The 18444-nt window shown below is 36.7% G+C and overlaps 1 protein-coding gene across 1 annotated transcript in view; it reads left to right on the top strand.

Moving 5' to 3' along the window:
- The window catches only part of LOC123544838 (cytochrome P450 1A2-like), a 34844-nt gene extending 21182 nt beyond the window's left edge, over positions 1 to 13662 (top strand). The window contains exons 7-8 of the mRNA XM_053520347.1: positions 2419 to 2518; positions 5499 to 13662. Of these exons, the coding sequence (XP_053376322.1) occupies positions 2419 to 2518; positions 5499 to 5805 (407 nt within the window). The 3' untranslated portion in view covers positions 5806 to 13662. The remainder of the gene's footprint in view (positions 1 to 2418; positions 2519 to 5498) is intronic.
- The last annotated feature ends 4782 nt before the right edge of the window (positions 13663 to 18444 follow it).

Here is an 18444-nt window from a genome sequence, read left to right as displayed (position 1 = left end):
TGCCTGAAACTGCAAGGCCTAGGCTTTTGATATTTGGTATGTTGCATTGCCTTGTAGTCCTCTACCAAAGTTGTTCAAATTATGCCCCTGGGGTGAAAATAGGCCCTGCCCTGGGGGTCCCAAGTTTAACATAGACATATATAGGTAAAAAAAATCTTCTTGTCTGAAAGTTCAAGGTTTAGGCCTTTGATATTTGTTATGTAGCATTGCCTAGTGGATGTCTAACAAGATTGTTCAAATTATTCCCCTGGGGTTAAAAGAAGACCCACCCTGGGGGTCACTTGCTATATGAGTTATATAGGAATAAATACTTCAAAAATTATCTGATCATATTTCCTAGACTGTTTTAATATAATTACCTGATGACCCCAAGTGATTAGGGGTCACCTGACTCTGACCTTGACCTACTGACCTACTTTACTGTTTTTAGCTCACCTGAGCACAAAGTGCTCAGGGTGAGGTATTGTGATCGCTCACCGTCCGGCGTCCGTCCGTCCGTCCGTCCGGTGTCCGTCCACACTTTCCTTTAAACAACATCTCCTCCTAAACCAACAGGCCAATTTTGATGAAACTTCACAGGGATGTTCCTTGGATGGTCTTCTTTAAAAATTGTTCAAAGAATTGAATTCCATACAGAATTCTGGTTGCCATGGCAACCGAAAAGAAAAACTTTAAAAATCTTCTTCTCAGAAACCAGAAGCCCTAGAGCTTAGATATTTGGTGTGAAGCATTACCTAGTGGACCTCTACCAGTTTTGTTCAAATCATGACCCCGGGGTCAAAATTGACCCCGCCCCAGGGGTCACTTGATTTTACATAGGAAAATCTTAAAAAATCTTCTTCTCAAAAACCAGAAGCCCTAGAGCTTAGATATTTGACATGTAGCATTGCCTAGTGGACCTCTACTAAAATTGTTCAAATCATGATCCTGGGGTCAAAATTGACCCCGCTCCAGGGGTCACTTGATTTTACATATGAAAATCTTCAAAAAATTTCTAAAAATAAACTAGAAGGCCTAGAGCTTAGATATTTGACATGTAGCATTGCCTAGTGGACCTCTACAAAATTTGTTTAAATCATGACCCCCAGGGTCAAAATTGACCCCGCCCCAGGGGTCACTTGATTTTACATAGGAAAATCTTAAAAAATCTTCTTCTCAAAAACCAAAAGCCCTAGAGCTGAGATATATGGTGTGAAGTATTGCCTAATGGACTTCTACCAAGTTTGTTCAAATCATGACCCCGGGGTCAAAATTGACCCCGCCCCAGGGGTTACTTGATTGTACATAGGAAAATCTTAAAAAATCTTCTTCTCAAAAAGCATAAGCCCTAGAGCTTTGATATTTGACATGTGGCATTGCCTAGTGGACCTCTACTAAAATTGTTCAAATCATGACCTGGGGGTCAAAATTGACCCCGCCCCAGGGGTCACTTGATTTTACATAGGAAAATCTTCAAAAAAAATTCTAAAAATAAACCAGAAGGCCTAGAGCTTAGATATTTGACGTGTAGCATGGCCTAATGAACCTCTACTAAATTTGTTCAAATCATGACCCCCGGGTCAAAATTGACCCCGCCCTAGGGGTCACTTGATTTTACATATGAAAATCTTCAAAAAATTTCTAAAAATAAACCAGAAGGCCTAGAGCTTAGATATTTCACATGTAGCATGGCCTAGTGGACCTCTACAACATTTGTTCAAATAATGACCCCCTTGGTCAAAATTGACCCCGCCCCAGGGGTCACTTGATTTTACATATGAAAATCTTCAAAAATTTTCTAAAAATAAACCAGAAGGCCTAGATGTTAGATATTTGACATGTAGCATTGCCTAGTAGACTTCTACAAAAAAATTTCAAATCATGACCCCTGGGGTTAAATTGGCTCCGCCCCATGGGGTTACTTGATTGTACATAGAAAAATCTTTAAAATTTTCTAAAAAAAAAAACAGAAGGCCTAGAGCTAAGATATTTGACATGTAGCATTGCCTAGTGGACCTCTACAAAAATTGTTCAAATCTTGACCCCCCCTCTCCCCCCACACAGGGTCAAATTTACCCAGCCCCAGGGTTACTTGATTGTACATAGGGAAATCTTCATAAATTTGCTAAAAATAAACCAGAAGGCCTAGATCTTGTTCAAGTAAGCAACTCTACTCAGGTGAGCGATATAGGGCCATCATGGCCCTCTTGTTTAAGATACAGCCTTGAAATTTGGATGACATGTACAGTTTTGCACTCTGACTTTCTGTGACCATGAATATGACCTACTGACCTACATTGTAATATTTTAGCATCAGTTTTACATTTTAAACATTTGGCTCATATTACTCAAGTGAGCGATTCAGGGTTAACATGACCCTCTTGTTGATGTTTTTAGTTACTAATACATGAAACAGAGAAAGCTATTTTCTGTTCACAGGATACCAGATTCCTAAGGACACTGTTGTATTGTTCAATTTGTGGAGTCTACATCATGATCCTAAACACTGGAAACATCCAATGAAATTTGATCCAGAAAGGTAGGTAAATCTACTTATTTACATGACTCTACCTTACTAACCACCTGTATTAAGCAACCACTTTTATGATTCCTTGATGATGTACTTTTTTGTCAAAAATTGTTTTTAATAGAATTGTATATCTGCTCAACACAAGAAAAATAAACACAGTTTCTCTGTATTTATTGTAATGTTCATGCTTTGATTGAAAAGTGAGATTTTTCTATTTTTAGCTCACATGTCACAAAGTGACAGTGTGAGCTTTTGTGATCGCGCAGCGTTCGTCGTCCGTCGTCCGTTCGTGCGTCCGTCCGTGCGTCCGTCCGTCCGTCCGTGCGTAAACTTTTGCTTGTGACCTCTCTAGAGGTCACATTTTTCACGGGATCTTGATGAAAGTTGGTCAGAATGTTCATCTTAATAATATCTAGGTCAAGTTCGAAACTGGGTCACGTGCTGTCAAAAACTAGGTCAGTAGGTCTAAAAATAGAAAAACCTTGTGACCTCTCTAGAGGCCATATTTTTCACAAGATCTTCATGAAAATTGGTCAGAATGTTTACCTTGATGATATTTAGGTCAAGTTCGAAACTGGGTCACGTGCCTTCAAAAACTAGGTCAGTAGGTCAAATAATAGAAAAACCTTTTGACCTCTCTAGAGGCCATATTTTTCATGGGATCTTTATGAAAGTTGGTCTGAATGTTCATCTTGATGATATCTAGGTCAAGTTTGAAACTGGGTCACCTGGGGTCAAAAACTAGGTCATTAGGTGTAAAAATAGAAAAACCTTGTGACCTCTCTAGAGGTCATACTTTTGAATGGATCTTCATGAAAGTTGGTCAGAATGTTCACCTTGATGATATCTAGATCAAGTTCGAAACTGGGTCACATGCCTTCAATAACTAGGTCAGTAGGTCAAATAATATAAAAACCTTGTGACCTCTTTAGAGGCCATATTTTTCATGGGATCTGTATGAAGGTTGGCCTGAATGTTCATCTTGATGATATCTAGGCCAAGTTCGCAACTGGGTCAACTGTGTTCAAAGACTAGGTCAGTAGGTCTAAAAATAGAAAAACCTTGTGACCTCTCTAGAGGCCATATTTTTCACAAGATCTTCATGAAAATTGGTCTGAATGTTCACCTTGATGATATCTAGATCAAGTTTGAAACTGGGTCATGTGCCTTCAAAAACTAGGTCAGTAGGTCAAATAATAGAAAAACCTTGTAACCTCTCTAGAGGCCATATTTTTCATGGGATCTGTATGAAAGATGGTCTGAATGTTCATCTGGATGATATCTAGGTCAAGTTTGAAACTGGGTCAGCTGCGGTCAAAAACTAGGTCATTAGGTCTAAAAATAGAAAAACCTTGTGACCTCTCTAGAGGCCATACTTTTGAATGGATCTTCATGAAAATTGGTCAGAATGTTCAACTTGATGATATCTAGATCAAGTTTGAAACTGGGTCACGTGCCATCAATAACTAGGTCAGTAGGTCAAATAATGAAAAAACCTTGTGACCTCTCTGGAGGCCATATTTTTCATGGGATCTGTATGAAGGTTGGTCTGAATGTTCATCTTTATGATAACTAGGTCAGGTTCAAAACTGGGTCACATGAGCTCAAAAACTAGGTCACTATGTCAAATAATAGAAAAAAAAACGACGTCATAATTAGTTCAAAACTCGGTCATGTTGGGACAGGTGAGCGATTCAGGACCATCATGGTCCTCTTGTTTAAAGTATGTAATCTCCCTTAAATGTTGGTTTCTCAAAATTTCTAACTGCAGGCTATCATTTTAATTGTTGATATGTGACGCGCACATAAAGCTTTAGTAGCTTTTATACAGAAAAGTTTTTAGAAAGTCTGTCTTTTAGAAACACACATTAAATTGAAATTATACATTGCTGGGTGGTGATGAGTAATTCACACACTCCCACATGGTTATAAGCTAAAAGGTAAAGGTAAATTTTCTTGTTTAACGTGGGTAGTCGACGAAAGTCCCCACTTGGAATGGATGGAACAACTTATTTCCAGTCGAGCCCACGGCAGGTGTCATATTTACCTCCCCAGCATCCAGTCTAGGCCAATACTGCTGGAAACAGTACCAATTTAAGTAAATCACCCAGCACTGAATACTAGTCGGGATATCAGCCATGACTGGGAATCGAACTCGGACAGCTGGCGTAGTAGTCCAACCTGCTAACAACAGCGCCACTGACTCCCTCATAAGCTGCTCATGATAAATTTGTTATGATACCCTCTATTAGAATTATTCCACGAGAAGTTTTACTATTTTTGGCCATCGAATGTGCAGACAGATGCATCTGACAACCAACTTCTTGCTGCCATGTGCAAAGAAACAGTTCTATCATATTTGATCTATTTATCAAAAAAAAAAAAGACATGATAGTAGAATCAAATAATACATAGTCTGGTTTCACAAAATTTCATTGAAGAAAAATCAATGATTATAAAAGTTAGTTTGTTATACACATTCAAGCAAACGTTTTTGTGCCACTAAAAGTAATTTTACTTCAATATCTGAAGGTATGATTATGAAACATTCCTGGATGACTTCTGATCTAATTGTAAAGCAGTAAGGATACTTTATAGAATCGCTACGGCTGCTTGCATTTGCTTGAAATGTCCAGCGCATTGGCGAAAAAAAATGATATTATTGCATTTTTCTTTTATTAAAAAATGCATATTTGATATTGTATCTATTTCTCATATTACAGGTTAATCTCCTCGATAGCCTAGTGGTAGAGTGTCCGCTTTGAGTGCGGGAGGTTGTGGGTATGATTCCGGGCCACGTCTTACCAAATACGTGAAAAATGGTACCGGTAGCTCCCTTGCTTGGCGCTCAGCATTAAAAGGGAAACTGGCCTCTTCTCTCATACCCTCATGGCGATGGATTCCATCAGGAATGAGTTGTCGAGAGTTATTGATATAAGTTGTAGAACTTCCTTCACAATCGATCTAAAATAAATTATGTATATTACAGGTTTTTGAAAGATGATTCTCTACATATTCCGGACCACTACTTGCCATTTGGTGATGGACTGCGCTCGTGTCCTGGGGAGAGCCTGGTTGATATAGAATTATTCATCTTCACCACTCATTTACTACACCAACTAAGTTTCAGACTGCCAGTAAAGGCTGACCTAGATGGAGAATGCAAAGATTTTGTGCTGAAACCAAAGTCTTTCAAGGTTTTGATGTATCCAAGAGATACTGTTGCCACAGACCCTTACGAAACTGAAGCTCAAACTGATACTGTGGTTTGTTTTATAGATGGACAGGAAATATAGAATTCCTGAAATCCTCTGTAATGTTGATGTGAAGTTTACTTCAACATCTATAGATGTGATGTGTGGATGCTCTCAGATTTTAAAGGGACCATAATTCTTGAACAACTACATTTTGGATTGAGTGTTATCTTGTTGGGTTGTGTTGAGGGTGAGGACCTAGGTTAGGTGAACACATTGCAAGTTTTCTACTGCATCAGCATATCAAATGTTTGTAAGTTACAGAGGCTGAAACATTTGTTGAGTTAGATATTTGAATGTTTGCAAGTGAAGTTGAATTAATTTGTATTCACTTGCAAATAGTCACAATGATGTGTTAAAGAACATTGCTTAAATTAGTGTTTAACCTTTACTGTTAGAAGAACAGGTAAAGCTGCTACTTTCACCCTTTCATCAGCGTCTGTGTCTGCATCAGGGCCCATTTTAGTGTACTGATTTGGTTAAGTTTTTGTATGTAAGCTTGTTTTTAGCTCACCTGTCACATAGTGACAAGGTGAGCTTTTGTGATCACGCAGCGTCCATCGTCTGTGCGTGCGTGCGTGCGTCCGTAAATTTTTGCTTGTGACCACTCTAGAGGTCACATTTTTTGTGGGATCTTTATGAAAGTTGGTCAGAATGTTCATCTTGATGATATCTAGGTCAAGTACGAAACTGGGTCACGTGCCATCAAAAACTAGGTCAGTAGGTCTAAAAATAGAAAAACCTTGTGACCTCTCTAGAGGCCATATATTTCACAAGATCTTCATGAAAATTGGTCAGAATGTTCACCTTGATGATATCTAGGTCAAGTTTGAAACTGGGTCACGTGCCATCAAAAACTAGGTCAGTAGATCTTCAAATAGAAAAACCTTGTGACCTCTCTAGAGGCCATGTATTTCACAAGATCTTCATGAAAATTGGTCAGAACGTTCACCTTGATGATATCTAGGTAAATTTCGAAACTGGGTCACGTACCTTCAAAAACGAGGTCAGTAGGTCAAATAATAGAAAAACCTAGTGACCACTCTTAAGGCCATTTTTTTCATGGGATCTGTATGAAAGTTGGTCTGAGTGTTCATCTTGATGATATCTAGGTCAAGTTCGAAACTGGGTCACGTGCGGTCAAAAACTAGGTCAGTAGGTCTAAAAATAGAAAAACCTTGTGACCTCTCTAGAGGCCATATATTTCATGAGATCTTCATGAAAATTGGTCAGAATGTTCACCTTGATATCTAGGTCAGATTCGAAAGTGGGTCACGTGCCATCAAAAACTAGGTCAGTAGGTCAAATAATAGAAAAACCTTGTGACCTCTCTAGAGGCCATATTTTTCATGAGATCTGTATGAAGGTTGGTCTGAATGTTCATCTTGATGATATCTAGGTCAAGTTCGAAAGTGGGTCACGTGCCTTCAAAAAACTAGGTCAGTAGGTCTAAAAATAGAAAAACCTTGTGACCTCTCTAGAGGCCATACTTATGAATGGATCTCCATAAAAATTGGTCAGAATGTTCATCTTGATGATATCTACGTCAAGTTCGAAAGTGGGTCACGTGCCTTTAAAAAGTAGGTCAGTAGGTCAAATAATGAAAAAACGTTGTGACCTCTCTAGAGGCCATATTTTTCATGGGATCTGTATGAAAGTTAGTCTGAATGTTTATCTTGATGACATATAGGTCAGGTTTGAAACTGGGTCAACTGCAATCAAAAACTAGGTCAGTAGGTCTTGAAATAGAAAAACCTTGTGACCTCTCTAGAGGCCATACCCTTGAATGGATCTTCATGAAAATTGGTCAGAATGTTCACCTTGATGATATCTAGATCAAGTTTGAAACTTGGTCACGTGCCATAAAAAACTAGGTCAGTAGATCAAATAATAAAAAAACCTTGTGACCTCTCTAAAGGCCATACTTTTCATGGGATCTGTATGAAAGTTTGTCTGTTTGTTCATCTTGATGATATCTAGGTCAAGTTCGAAACTGGGTCAACTGCGGTCAAAAACTAGGTCAGTAGGTCTAAAATTATTAAAATCTTTTGACCTCTCTAGAGGCCATATTTTTCAATGGATCTTCATGAAAATTGATCTGAATGTTTACCTTGATGATATCTAGGTCAGTTTCGAAACTGGGTCACGTGCGGTCAAAAACTAGGCCAGTAGGTATAAAAATAGAAAAACTTTGTGACCTCTCTAGAGGCCATATTTTTCATGAGATCTTCATGAAAATTAGTGAGAATGTTCACCTTGATGATATCTAGGTAAAGTTCAAAACAGGGTCACGTACCTTCGAAAACTAGGTCAATAGGTCAAATAATAGAAAAACCTTGTGACCTCTCTAGAGACCATATTTTTCAATGGATCTTCATGAAAATTGGTCAGAATTTTTATCTTGATAATATCTAGGTCAAGTTCAAAACTGGGTCACATGAGCTCAAAAACTAGGTCACTATGTCAAATAATAGAAAAAACGACGTCATACTCAAAACTGGGTCATGTGGGAAGAGGTGAGCGATTCAGGACCATCATGGTCCTCTTGTTCAGTAAACACTAGTACGGATAGGTTTAAACTTCAGGTTCCATTTTCCTTTCAACAATGTTATACCCCTTAATGGATTTGGTGATTTTTGGTTAAGTTTATGTATGCAAAGGTGTATCACAGTAACCACTTGTGGGAATGTATAGAAACTTCACGCACTTGTTCATTGTGATGAATTGATCTGTTCCCAGCTGCTGCAGGTTTTACAAAGTTCTGCCTCTTCTCAGTTCAGCTGAGCTATTGTAATCACTCAATGTCCATCTGTTGTCTGTCCACACTTTCCTTCCAATGAAATCTCTGAAACATTCTGGTTGAAGTTTATTTAATTGAGCCTGGATGTTCCAGGATGATCTTCTACCAAAGTTATTCAAGTTATTGTGATATGGTAAAAAAATGTGGCCACTGTAAGTCATGAAATCTGATGTTGAAAAAATAGCCTAAAATATATGTGCAATCAATATTGTGTGTTTTTGTGTCTGCAAGTTTCTACATCATAAATTTCAAGGCCACTAAACCAATTTTTATTCAATAGCTGAAAATGCTTGTCAAGGAAACTTGAAATCTAACATAGATCTATTTTAGAGTAAAAAAGTCCATTTCAATCTTTAACTTTCTCTTGTTTGTAAATTTCACCTTAGCCAGTTGCAGTTAAGTGGTCTGTTGGTCAAGATTTATCAACACTCGGACATCAGACTTAAAAGAATGATAACCAGTAGTCAAGAGACAAAGTCTATTGTTTCTGGTATCTAAGATGAAAGGTCAAGGTCACAGTTACTTTCAGACTGAAAACAGTTTTTGCTCAATAACTAAAGAACACTTAATCCCTTTAATTTCGGGGTCAGTAGTTCAAAGTTCAAGGTCGCATTGACTTTAAGACTAATCACTGGTTCCACACATTAAAGAACTTTAAGGCATACAGTCGCAAAACTTCATAGGATGATTGGCAGTGGTCTGTAGATGACAACTACTGTTTGGAGGTCAGTAGATCAAAGGTCATGGTCACAGTGACATTGAAAATGGTTTCTGCTTAAGGTAGTTCTGCACATTGAATAAAAAATTTTCTACACTGTAGAATTTGTTTAAGCCTGACTATTCATAACTTCATATTATACGTTGAAAAAAATGGGAAATAAAAAAGATAGGGTCAAGTGTTTGATTATTCGCTAAACTAATTTGAAAAAATCGGACCTTTCTCAAGTTTTCATAATAGGGAAAATTTTGATAACATACAGCTAATAGAAAATTCTCTGCAATGTAGATTTGAATGAAATTTCTTACAGTTGTAAATAAACACATGGTCAGTAATATGGTGAAATAAAATCTATAGGTGTATGTACTTATCTTTATGCTCCACAAAGGGGAAGCATAGAATCACCGCTTTGTCCGTCTGTCCATCCCGCAATTCTTGTCCGGTGTATTTCTCTGTAACCACTGGTTTGAATTTAGCAAAACTTGATACGACGCTTCACTATCAAGAGGAGATGTGCATATTATTGTCTTTTTGTTCCGGTTTGATAATTTTTCACAGAGTTGTTGCCCTTCGATTATTCAACAGAAGATACTATAGTACAATTCTTCTCCGGAGTATTTCTCAGCAACCACTAGTTAGAATTTAGAGAAACTTAGTAGGAAGCTTCACTATTAAAAGGAGATGCCCATGTTTTCTTCATGTTCCTGTCTGTTTATTTTTCACAGAGTTACTGCCCCTTTGATTTTTGTCTGGAGTATTTCGCAGCAATCATTGTTTTGAATTTAGCGCATCTTCATAGGAAACTTCATTATCAAGAGGAGATGCACATATTTTCTTCATGTTCCGGTCGGATGATTTTTCACCGAGTTATTGGCCTTTGATTATTCAGCAGTAGTGTTCTATGGTACAATTATTGTCAGGAGTATTTCTCAGCAACCACTGTCTGGAATTCAGCAATAATTCATAGGATGCTTCACTCTCGAGAGGATATGTGCATATTTTCTTCATTATCTGTTGGAATAGTTTTTCAAGGAGATATTGCCCTTTAATTATTCAACACTAGTAAACTGTATATACCCAGTCAGCAAATTCCATTTCGTTCTTTTAATATGCAAATTTCGGAGAGCATCTATCAATTTTAGTGATATTTTCTTGTTGAGATATTTTCCTGTGGTTAAAAAGATTAGCATGTTTCAAGCTGATTTCAAAACATTGATTAGAATTGTTTAACATGTCAAACTTTTTAATATTATATTTTATCTTTAGAAAGATAGCAACATTGCTGTTTAATAAATATACTTACAGGTTGCTGTTAATTCATATGACTTCTGTTTCCATATGCTGAATTCAGGCTTTATTCTACAGATATATGACGTAATGCCGTCACTTTTTGTTTAAAATGTGCAGAACTACCTTAATAAGTACAGAACGCTTATGCATTCAGTAGACAAACTGTGTAGATGGTTGCCTGCGGACAACAGATGGTTCCCTATTGATTTGAGGGTAGGTGCATAAAAGGTCAAGGTCAAAGTGACCATAAAATGTAAAACGGTTGGCAAATAATACTGGAAATACACTTGAGCATATTATGTCTAGACTTCATTGTTCAGTAGATGACTAAATTTATTTTTAGGGTCAGTATATTGAAGGTCAAGGTCAAAATGGCATCAGGGCTGAAAACACTTAAATTGCATACCAAATTTCCTCTGGGGCAAATAGCTCTTCTTACTTTTTAGCTCACATGTCACAAAGTGACAATGTGAGCTTTTGTGATCACGCAGCGTCCGTCGTCCGTCCGTGCGTCCATGCGTGCGTAAACTTTTGCTTGTGACCACTCTAGAGGTCACATTTTTCATGGGATCTTTATGAAAGTTGGTCAGAATGTTTATCTTGATGATATCTAGGTCAAGTTCGAAACTGGGTCACGTGCCTTCAAAAACTAGGTCAGTAGGTCAAATAATAAAAAAACCTTGTGACCTCTCTAGAGGCCATATTTTTCATGGGATCTGTATGAAAGTTGGTCAGAATGTTCATCTTGATGATATCTAGGTCAAGTTCGAAACTGGGTCAACTGCGGTCAAAAACTAGGTCAGTAGGTCAAATAATAAAAAAACCTTGTGACCTCTCTAGAGGCCATATTTTTAATGGGATCTGTATGAAAGTTGGTCAGAATGTTCATCTTGATGATATCTAGGTCAAGTTCGAAACTGGGTCAACTGCGGTGAAAAACTAGTTCAGTAGGTCTAAAAATAGAAAAACCTTGTGACCTCTCTAGAGGCCATACTTCTGAATGGATCTTCATGAAAATTGGTCCGTGCGTCCGTTCGTGCGTAAACTTTTGCTTGTGACCACTCTAGAGGTCACATTTTTCATGGGATCTTTATGAAAGTTGTGCAGAATGTTTATCTTGATGATATCTAGGTCAAGTTCGAAACTGGGTCAACTGCGATCAAAAACTAGGTCAGTAGGTCAAATAATAAAAAAACCTTGTGACCTCTCTAGAGGCCATATTTTTAATGGGATCTGTATGAAAGTTGGTCAGAATGTTCATCTTGATGATATCTAGGTCAAGTTCGAAACTGGGTCAACTGCGGTCAAAAAGTAGGTCAGTAGGTCAAATAATAAAAAAACCTTGTGACCTCTCTAGAGGCCATATTTTTCATGGGATCTTCATGAAAGTTATTCAGAATGTTCATCTTGATGATATCTAGGTCAAGTTCGAAACTGGGTCACGTGCCTTCAAAAACTAGGTCAGTAGGTCAAATAATAAAAAAACCTTGTGACCTCTCTAGAGGCCATATTTTTCATGGGATCTGTATGAAAGTTGGTCAGAATGTTCATCTTGATGATATCTAGGTCAAGTTCGAAACTGTATGAAAATTGGTCAGAATTTTTATCTTGATGATATCTAGGTCAAGTTCGAAACTTGTTCAACTGCGGTCAAAAACTAGGTCAGTAGGTCTAAAAATAGAAAAACCTTGTGACCTCTCTAGAGGCCATACTTTTCAATGGATCTTTATGAAAATAAGTCAGAATGTTCACCTTGATGATATCTAGGTCTTGTTCGAAACTTGGTCACGTGTTTTTAATAACTAGGTCAGTAGGTCAAATAACAAAAACGCCTTGTCACCTCTCTAGAGGCCATATTTTTCATGGGAACTATATGAAAATTGGTCTGAATGTTCATCTTGATGATATCTAGGTCAGGTTTGAAACTGGGTCAACTGCAGTCAAAAACTAGGTCAGTAGGTCTAAAAATAGAAAAACCTTGTGACCTCTCTAGAGGCCATACTTTTGAATGGATCTTCATGAAAATTGGTCAGAATGTTAACCTTGATGATATCTAGGTCAGTTTCGAAACTGGGTCACGTGCCTTCAATAACTAGGTCAGTAGGCCAAATAATAAAAAATCTTGTGACCTCTCTAGAGGCCATATTTTTCAATGGATCTTCATGAAAATTGGTTAGAATTTTTATCTTGATGATATCTAGATCAGATTCAACACTGGGTGACATGAGCTCAAAAACTAGGTCACAATGTCAAATAATAGAAAAAAATGACATCATACTCGGTTTAAAACTGGGTCATGTGGGGACAGGTGAGCGATTCAGGACCATCATGGTCCTCTTGTTATAAGTTTGTCCATGTGCACACTCTAGTTACCTTGCTTCATTATAACATGTTTATTAAAGTCTCAATGCTGTTGTCTAGAGGTAATTTTTGAAAATAGATACTGATTATACTTATACAGGTAATAGTTATGACAAAGAACTTTATTGTTGAAAAGTTATTTATCCCAATTTATTTACTACTCTAATATTTACCTGGATATTTTTGTTGTTAGAAGCTGTGAGTTGTGAAGCATTATTTTTACAACAGTTACTGTCAGTTAACAAGTGTTGGTATATATAGTTTATTTAATATTCATTGTTTAACTACTGATATGTTGTTGATGTACAACTTTTTTTATTTATGTAGATTTGTTCTTTGATTATATTTCAGTCTAGTCACTATTTGTTATTTTGAATCTTTGTTAGTTGGCTGTATATGTTAATATTGAATGTTGTTTGGAATGTTTATATTTACATTGAATTCTATATCTTTTTTATTTGCTTGAGTTTGGGGTAAGCTATTGCGATCACTCACTGTATTTCGACTATCTGTTGCCTGTCCATTTTTCCCCATTTTTAGCTCTACTGTTCGGGGAATAGGGGTGCTATTCTCAGCGTCAGCTTTCTTGGTTAAAGTTTTTTGGCAACCTTTGTTTTTAGCTCACCTGTCACATAGTGACAGGGTGAGCTTTTGTGATCGCCCTTCGTCCATCCGTCGTCCGTCCACAATTTCTTGTGAACAAGATAGAGACCACATTTTGCAAGCAATTTTGATCGATACTTCGAAATGCACTGTGATGTTTCGGTGGGGCTATTTAATGTTCCGCATGTGTATTGATACGCGGGAACTAGCCCGACTTAAATGAGTACAAATCGGGTGAAATCGTTGTACCGGATGTAAACGGGGTACACAATTAAGCCCACCTATTGATAACAATAGGCTGATCACTACCAAATCAAATGTAAGCCTTCACTAGACTAGACTAGACAAAATTAGTCCAAATTTAAACAGTTCTAATCTTTCTCCCATCTAAATAGCATCGTCTTTTCTTTTACTTTACTGCGTTTCATTATGTATATGTAGCATTCTATAGAAATCGGCATGATAGATAAAAAAAGATTGGACAAGTTGAAGGGTAAATGGTGGCGGACGTGTTTTCTTAGTGTCTTAGAAACTTTTATAGTTTTATAGTTTTAATGGTTAAATAAAGAAGAATTCCTCGAGGAAAAAGTAGTGATATGTTCCCCTTGTTTTAGGAAGAGACTATGATGTAGTTTAATTTGAATTACTGGCAAAATAAGCAGTGAACAAAGGAACGGGATGGAGCCGCCATATTGGTTTTTCTGGAATTGTGGATTTTCCAAACCATATTTTAGTAATTAAGACTCTCAATCACTGAGTTTTATTACAGTAGTTGTCAGCGGTACCGTTGAGCCAGCTCATTACTTCAAGAAGCTTTACCATCATGGGTTATTTGCCCATTATGCTGGTTTTTACGTGGAACTTTTAGAATTTTTCAAAGTACTTTATGACCTTTTAGTGGTAGAACCTTCTTATGACTCACAAACTTTTTAAAATTAAATCCCGGCAACGGAAGTTCACTGTCTTCCTCAAATAGATACTTTGATCTATATATCAGAGTGAAGGGCTCACCTGATATTTGGGACTTTATTGGTTTATGCATCAGTGTGATGGGTTCACATGACTCTTATGGGACATTATTTAAGTTGTACATAGGCGTATAGAAGGGGCGGAAGGGCTAGACCATCCCTAAGATTATTATTCTAGTTCAACGTGTAGGGATCTGCAGAATGCAGAGACTAACAGGACTTATCCTAACCACATCGACATTGTGTTACAAAAAGACAATGACTTGAACATTGATAAATTATTCAAAAAGAAGCTAACTGCGTCTAAACGTAGTGAGAAGGTTACTTATGAAAATACAGACGGTGGACTGCGTATTACTGCGGATGCAATCACATACAAACTTCTTCACAAAGTATTTGTTCAGTTTTGTGGTAAATTATAGACAATTTGTTTTAGCTAATAAAGTGTGTGAAAATTATTAAAATATATTTGAACTGTCTGAAACAGGAATATTTACATTTTCGTACATTTATGGGTTTTATCCGCTTTTCGTTTTACATCGGATCATTTATTTACACGACTAAGTCAATGTCTATTTATTAGATCTGTTTGAATTACGAATCATATCTTGAATGCTATTTGCACGTACATCTTTTTTATATTTTAAAGTTACATTTCATGTTTTTAATAGATCTATCTAACTTAATTAAGTTTTAGAGGCATCGGAAATATTTTTTCAGTATTGTCCAAAAGTTTTATTATTTTATGCTCTAAGATGAAATCCCTGTTCTGCAGCTAGTGAGACCTGAGTATTTAAAGACATAGGGTCTAGTTTTTCCTTTGATGTTCACTAATCATCGGATTAAGGCAAGAAAGGCGTAAACTCTACAGGTTGTCGCTTTAAAGCTGCTCTTTTTAATTTATTTTAAAATACAATGTAATTTGATCTCAAACCAAAGGAGTGACCAAGAACAAAGCATTCGATTATTTGGTGTAAAACGACACATATCATAATGATTGTTTTGAGTTTACAATAGTGTAGCTTATCAAAATTATCAGAATGTATGACTCCGATAGTATATTTGCATTACAAGTCGTACTTACTTTATGCAGATGTAATGTAGATATGGTCGTACTCGTAATCAATAATCGAAGAAGTAAAATACAATGTAATATTACAGAAATAAATCCTTATACATCTCGTTCTACTTGATTTTGACGATATTCTTTGACATTTCTCATCTGTATAAGATATACAAACACCACACATGTAACATTTTTTCCATTAGGGACTTTTACTGAAACAAATTGAAATCATCAATACTGACAGAAAATGTTGTTCACAGAAGTAGATGACTAAAGACTAAGCAGGTACAAATGTAATTACTTCCAACAGGAGCTTTGCGAAGACCTTGCTTCCTGAAGCTTGTGTTAGCTTGTATACAGACAGAAAATGTTGTTCATGGAAGTATATCTGCTAAAACGGAGCAAGTCATTACTTCCACCATGAGTACTTTAAGATCCTTACTTCCTGAAGCGTTTGTAAAGCTGGGATCGTACTCCTCAATACAAACAGAAAATGTTGTTCATGGAAGTAGATAACCTTACTAAGTCTGTTTGTTCGTGGAAGTAGATAACCTTACTAAGTCTGTTTGTTCATGGAAGTAGATAACCTTACTGAGTCTGTTTGTTCATGGAAGTAGATAACCTTACTAAGTCTGTTTGTTCGTGGAAGTAGATAACCTTACTAGTGTGTGTATTACTTGCACCAGTAGATTAACCTTACTAAGTCTGTTTGTTCGTGGAAGTAGATAACCTTACTGAGTCTGTTTGTTCATGGAAGTAGATAACTTAACTAAGTTTGTTTGTTCTTGGAAGTAGATAACCTTACTAAGTGTGGTAATTACTTCCACCAGTAGCATTTTAAGATCCTTACTTCCTGATGCGTGTGTAAAACAGGGATCGTACTCAGACAGAAAATGTTGTACATGGTAGTATATATAATATATATATCTACAAAGACTGGGTAAGTAATTATTTGCATCAGGAGTATTTTAAAATCATTACTTCCTGAAGCTTGTGTTTGATAGGATTGTCGACATCAATACAGACTGAGAATGTTGTTCATGGAAGTAGATAACCTACAAAGTGTATGCAAGTAAGTACTTCCATCAGGAGCACTTCAAAACTCTTACTTCCTGAAGCGTGTTTAGAGCTGGGATCGTAATCCTCAATACATACAGAAAATGTTGTAACGTTCAAGGATGGTATATTGACGTCTCCATTTAGTATAGGCTTATTTACAATGTACTCATTTGTCCCCAAGGAAATATTCTTGGATATAATCAGAATCTCTCCAAACTTGATATCAACATCAGATTTCGGCACATGGACCTGAAAGATAGAGAAGAATCATTAGTTATTATATCATTAGTAATTATATTTATAACAAGCAAAATTTTGTACAATGTGTTTCTATGTCGTTTTAGAGAAAGAAACATAAAAATAATATTTAACAAATTAGTCTTCGACATGACATGACTTCACGGTAAATATTTAAACATATTGCTGCCTGTCTAGACCAGGACTATTTCAAAGATGAAAAAAAAAGAAGTAATTGTACGGTTCTATTCATGGACATGCTAAATATCTTTTATAGAATGTTCTGTTAAGGAAAAAAATCAATGTTTACTCTTACATATCACTATTACAACCTAGTCCAGCATTTCTCGGCGGATGAATGTAGTACAAAACTTCAGGCATATTTATGCTAAACCGAACCAGTTCGTCAAATTATTTCTGGAACAGTTTACTTCTCAGTTTTAATTGTATTGTTACCTGATTACAAAAGTAAGGTTTCTTCAGTCTAATGCCTCGATAAGCTATTAATGAGTTGACGCTAGTCGGACTTTCAACGAGTATTTTGTATAATGCGGGTCTAGCAGTGTCCTCCTGGAAGTAAGGCCCATCCCCCGGCCATTTCCGCAGCACTTGACGCCCATCCTGAATGTAACCGTTGTATTTATCAAAATATGCATCAAATGTGTATACTTCTTTTCCAAGTTTTGCCTGCCAGATTTCAGTAACACACTTATGATACAGCGAAATAGTAACAGAAGGATCTACTCCTTTGTCAATCTGGACCATTTTCAATATTCGGACAACAAATGATGTTACGTAAGTTAGAGTTTCAGTGTTTCCTGCGTTGTGTTGTATCGTCTGCTCTGCAGTGGAATAATACACATGAAGTGAAGTAAGCCTGCCCTCCGACAAGGAACTTTTAACCAAAGAAATGGATGTGTACGTTCTGGTGCTTCAACAGATGGCAGTTTTTAAACTTGGAGCTTGCTTCCCGTTTTAGGTAAAAGCTTGACCTGCATTAGTAGCCAAGGAGTAAACCATCTCAAAGCAAAGTATGAGCAACCGTTCCTTGTCTGAATCATTCCTTCTGGGCAGTTAATTGTCATACACATTTTCTGAAAACATGTAAAGTATTAGCAAAGTCTATTCGTGTCTAAGATACAAGAAGAACATTATTTTTCATTAAAAGAAGTTATACTTTTTCTTCCATGAGTGAAATTTTATAGTAATTTATCTAAATTTTTAGCCGGACTACCGAAATTTCACACACTCTTACTCAGATGAACTGAAATACACTGCACAGGTTTAATATCTCTGTTTTTGCTATTTTACAAAAAACAACTTTATTTGTTTTTGTATGTAAGCTAGTATCTCAGTATCCACGAATGGGAATATTTTGCAGCTTAAAATATTTGTCCACTATGGGTTATACAGCTTCCATAACTCTCTTTTGTTATTTTACAAAATAATGCCCCCTTTTCTAGTTTCTAAATTCATTAAACTACCAAGGCTGCTGAATAGTTGAGGGTTGCTGCCCTTCAACAGCCCTATACATGTCATGCAAAGGAAAACGAACGTTTACTGTGTGTTGAGTAAAAAA

This window comes from Mercenaria mercenaria, chromosome 12 (assembly GCF_021730395.1).
Source record: "Mercenaria mercenaria strain notata chromosome 12, MADL_Memer_1, whole genome shotgun sequence".
Classification (NCBI taxonomy): domain Eukaryota; kingdom Metazoa; phylum Mollusca; class Bivalvia; order Venerida; family Veneridae; genus Mercenaria; species Mercenaria mercenaria.
Note: the sequence above shows the minus strand (reverse complement) of the source record. Positions and strands in the feature narration are given on the sequence as shown.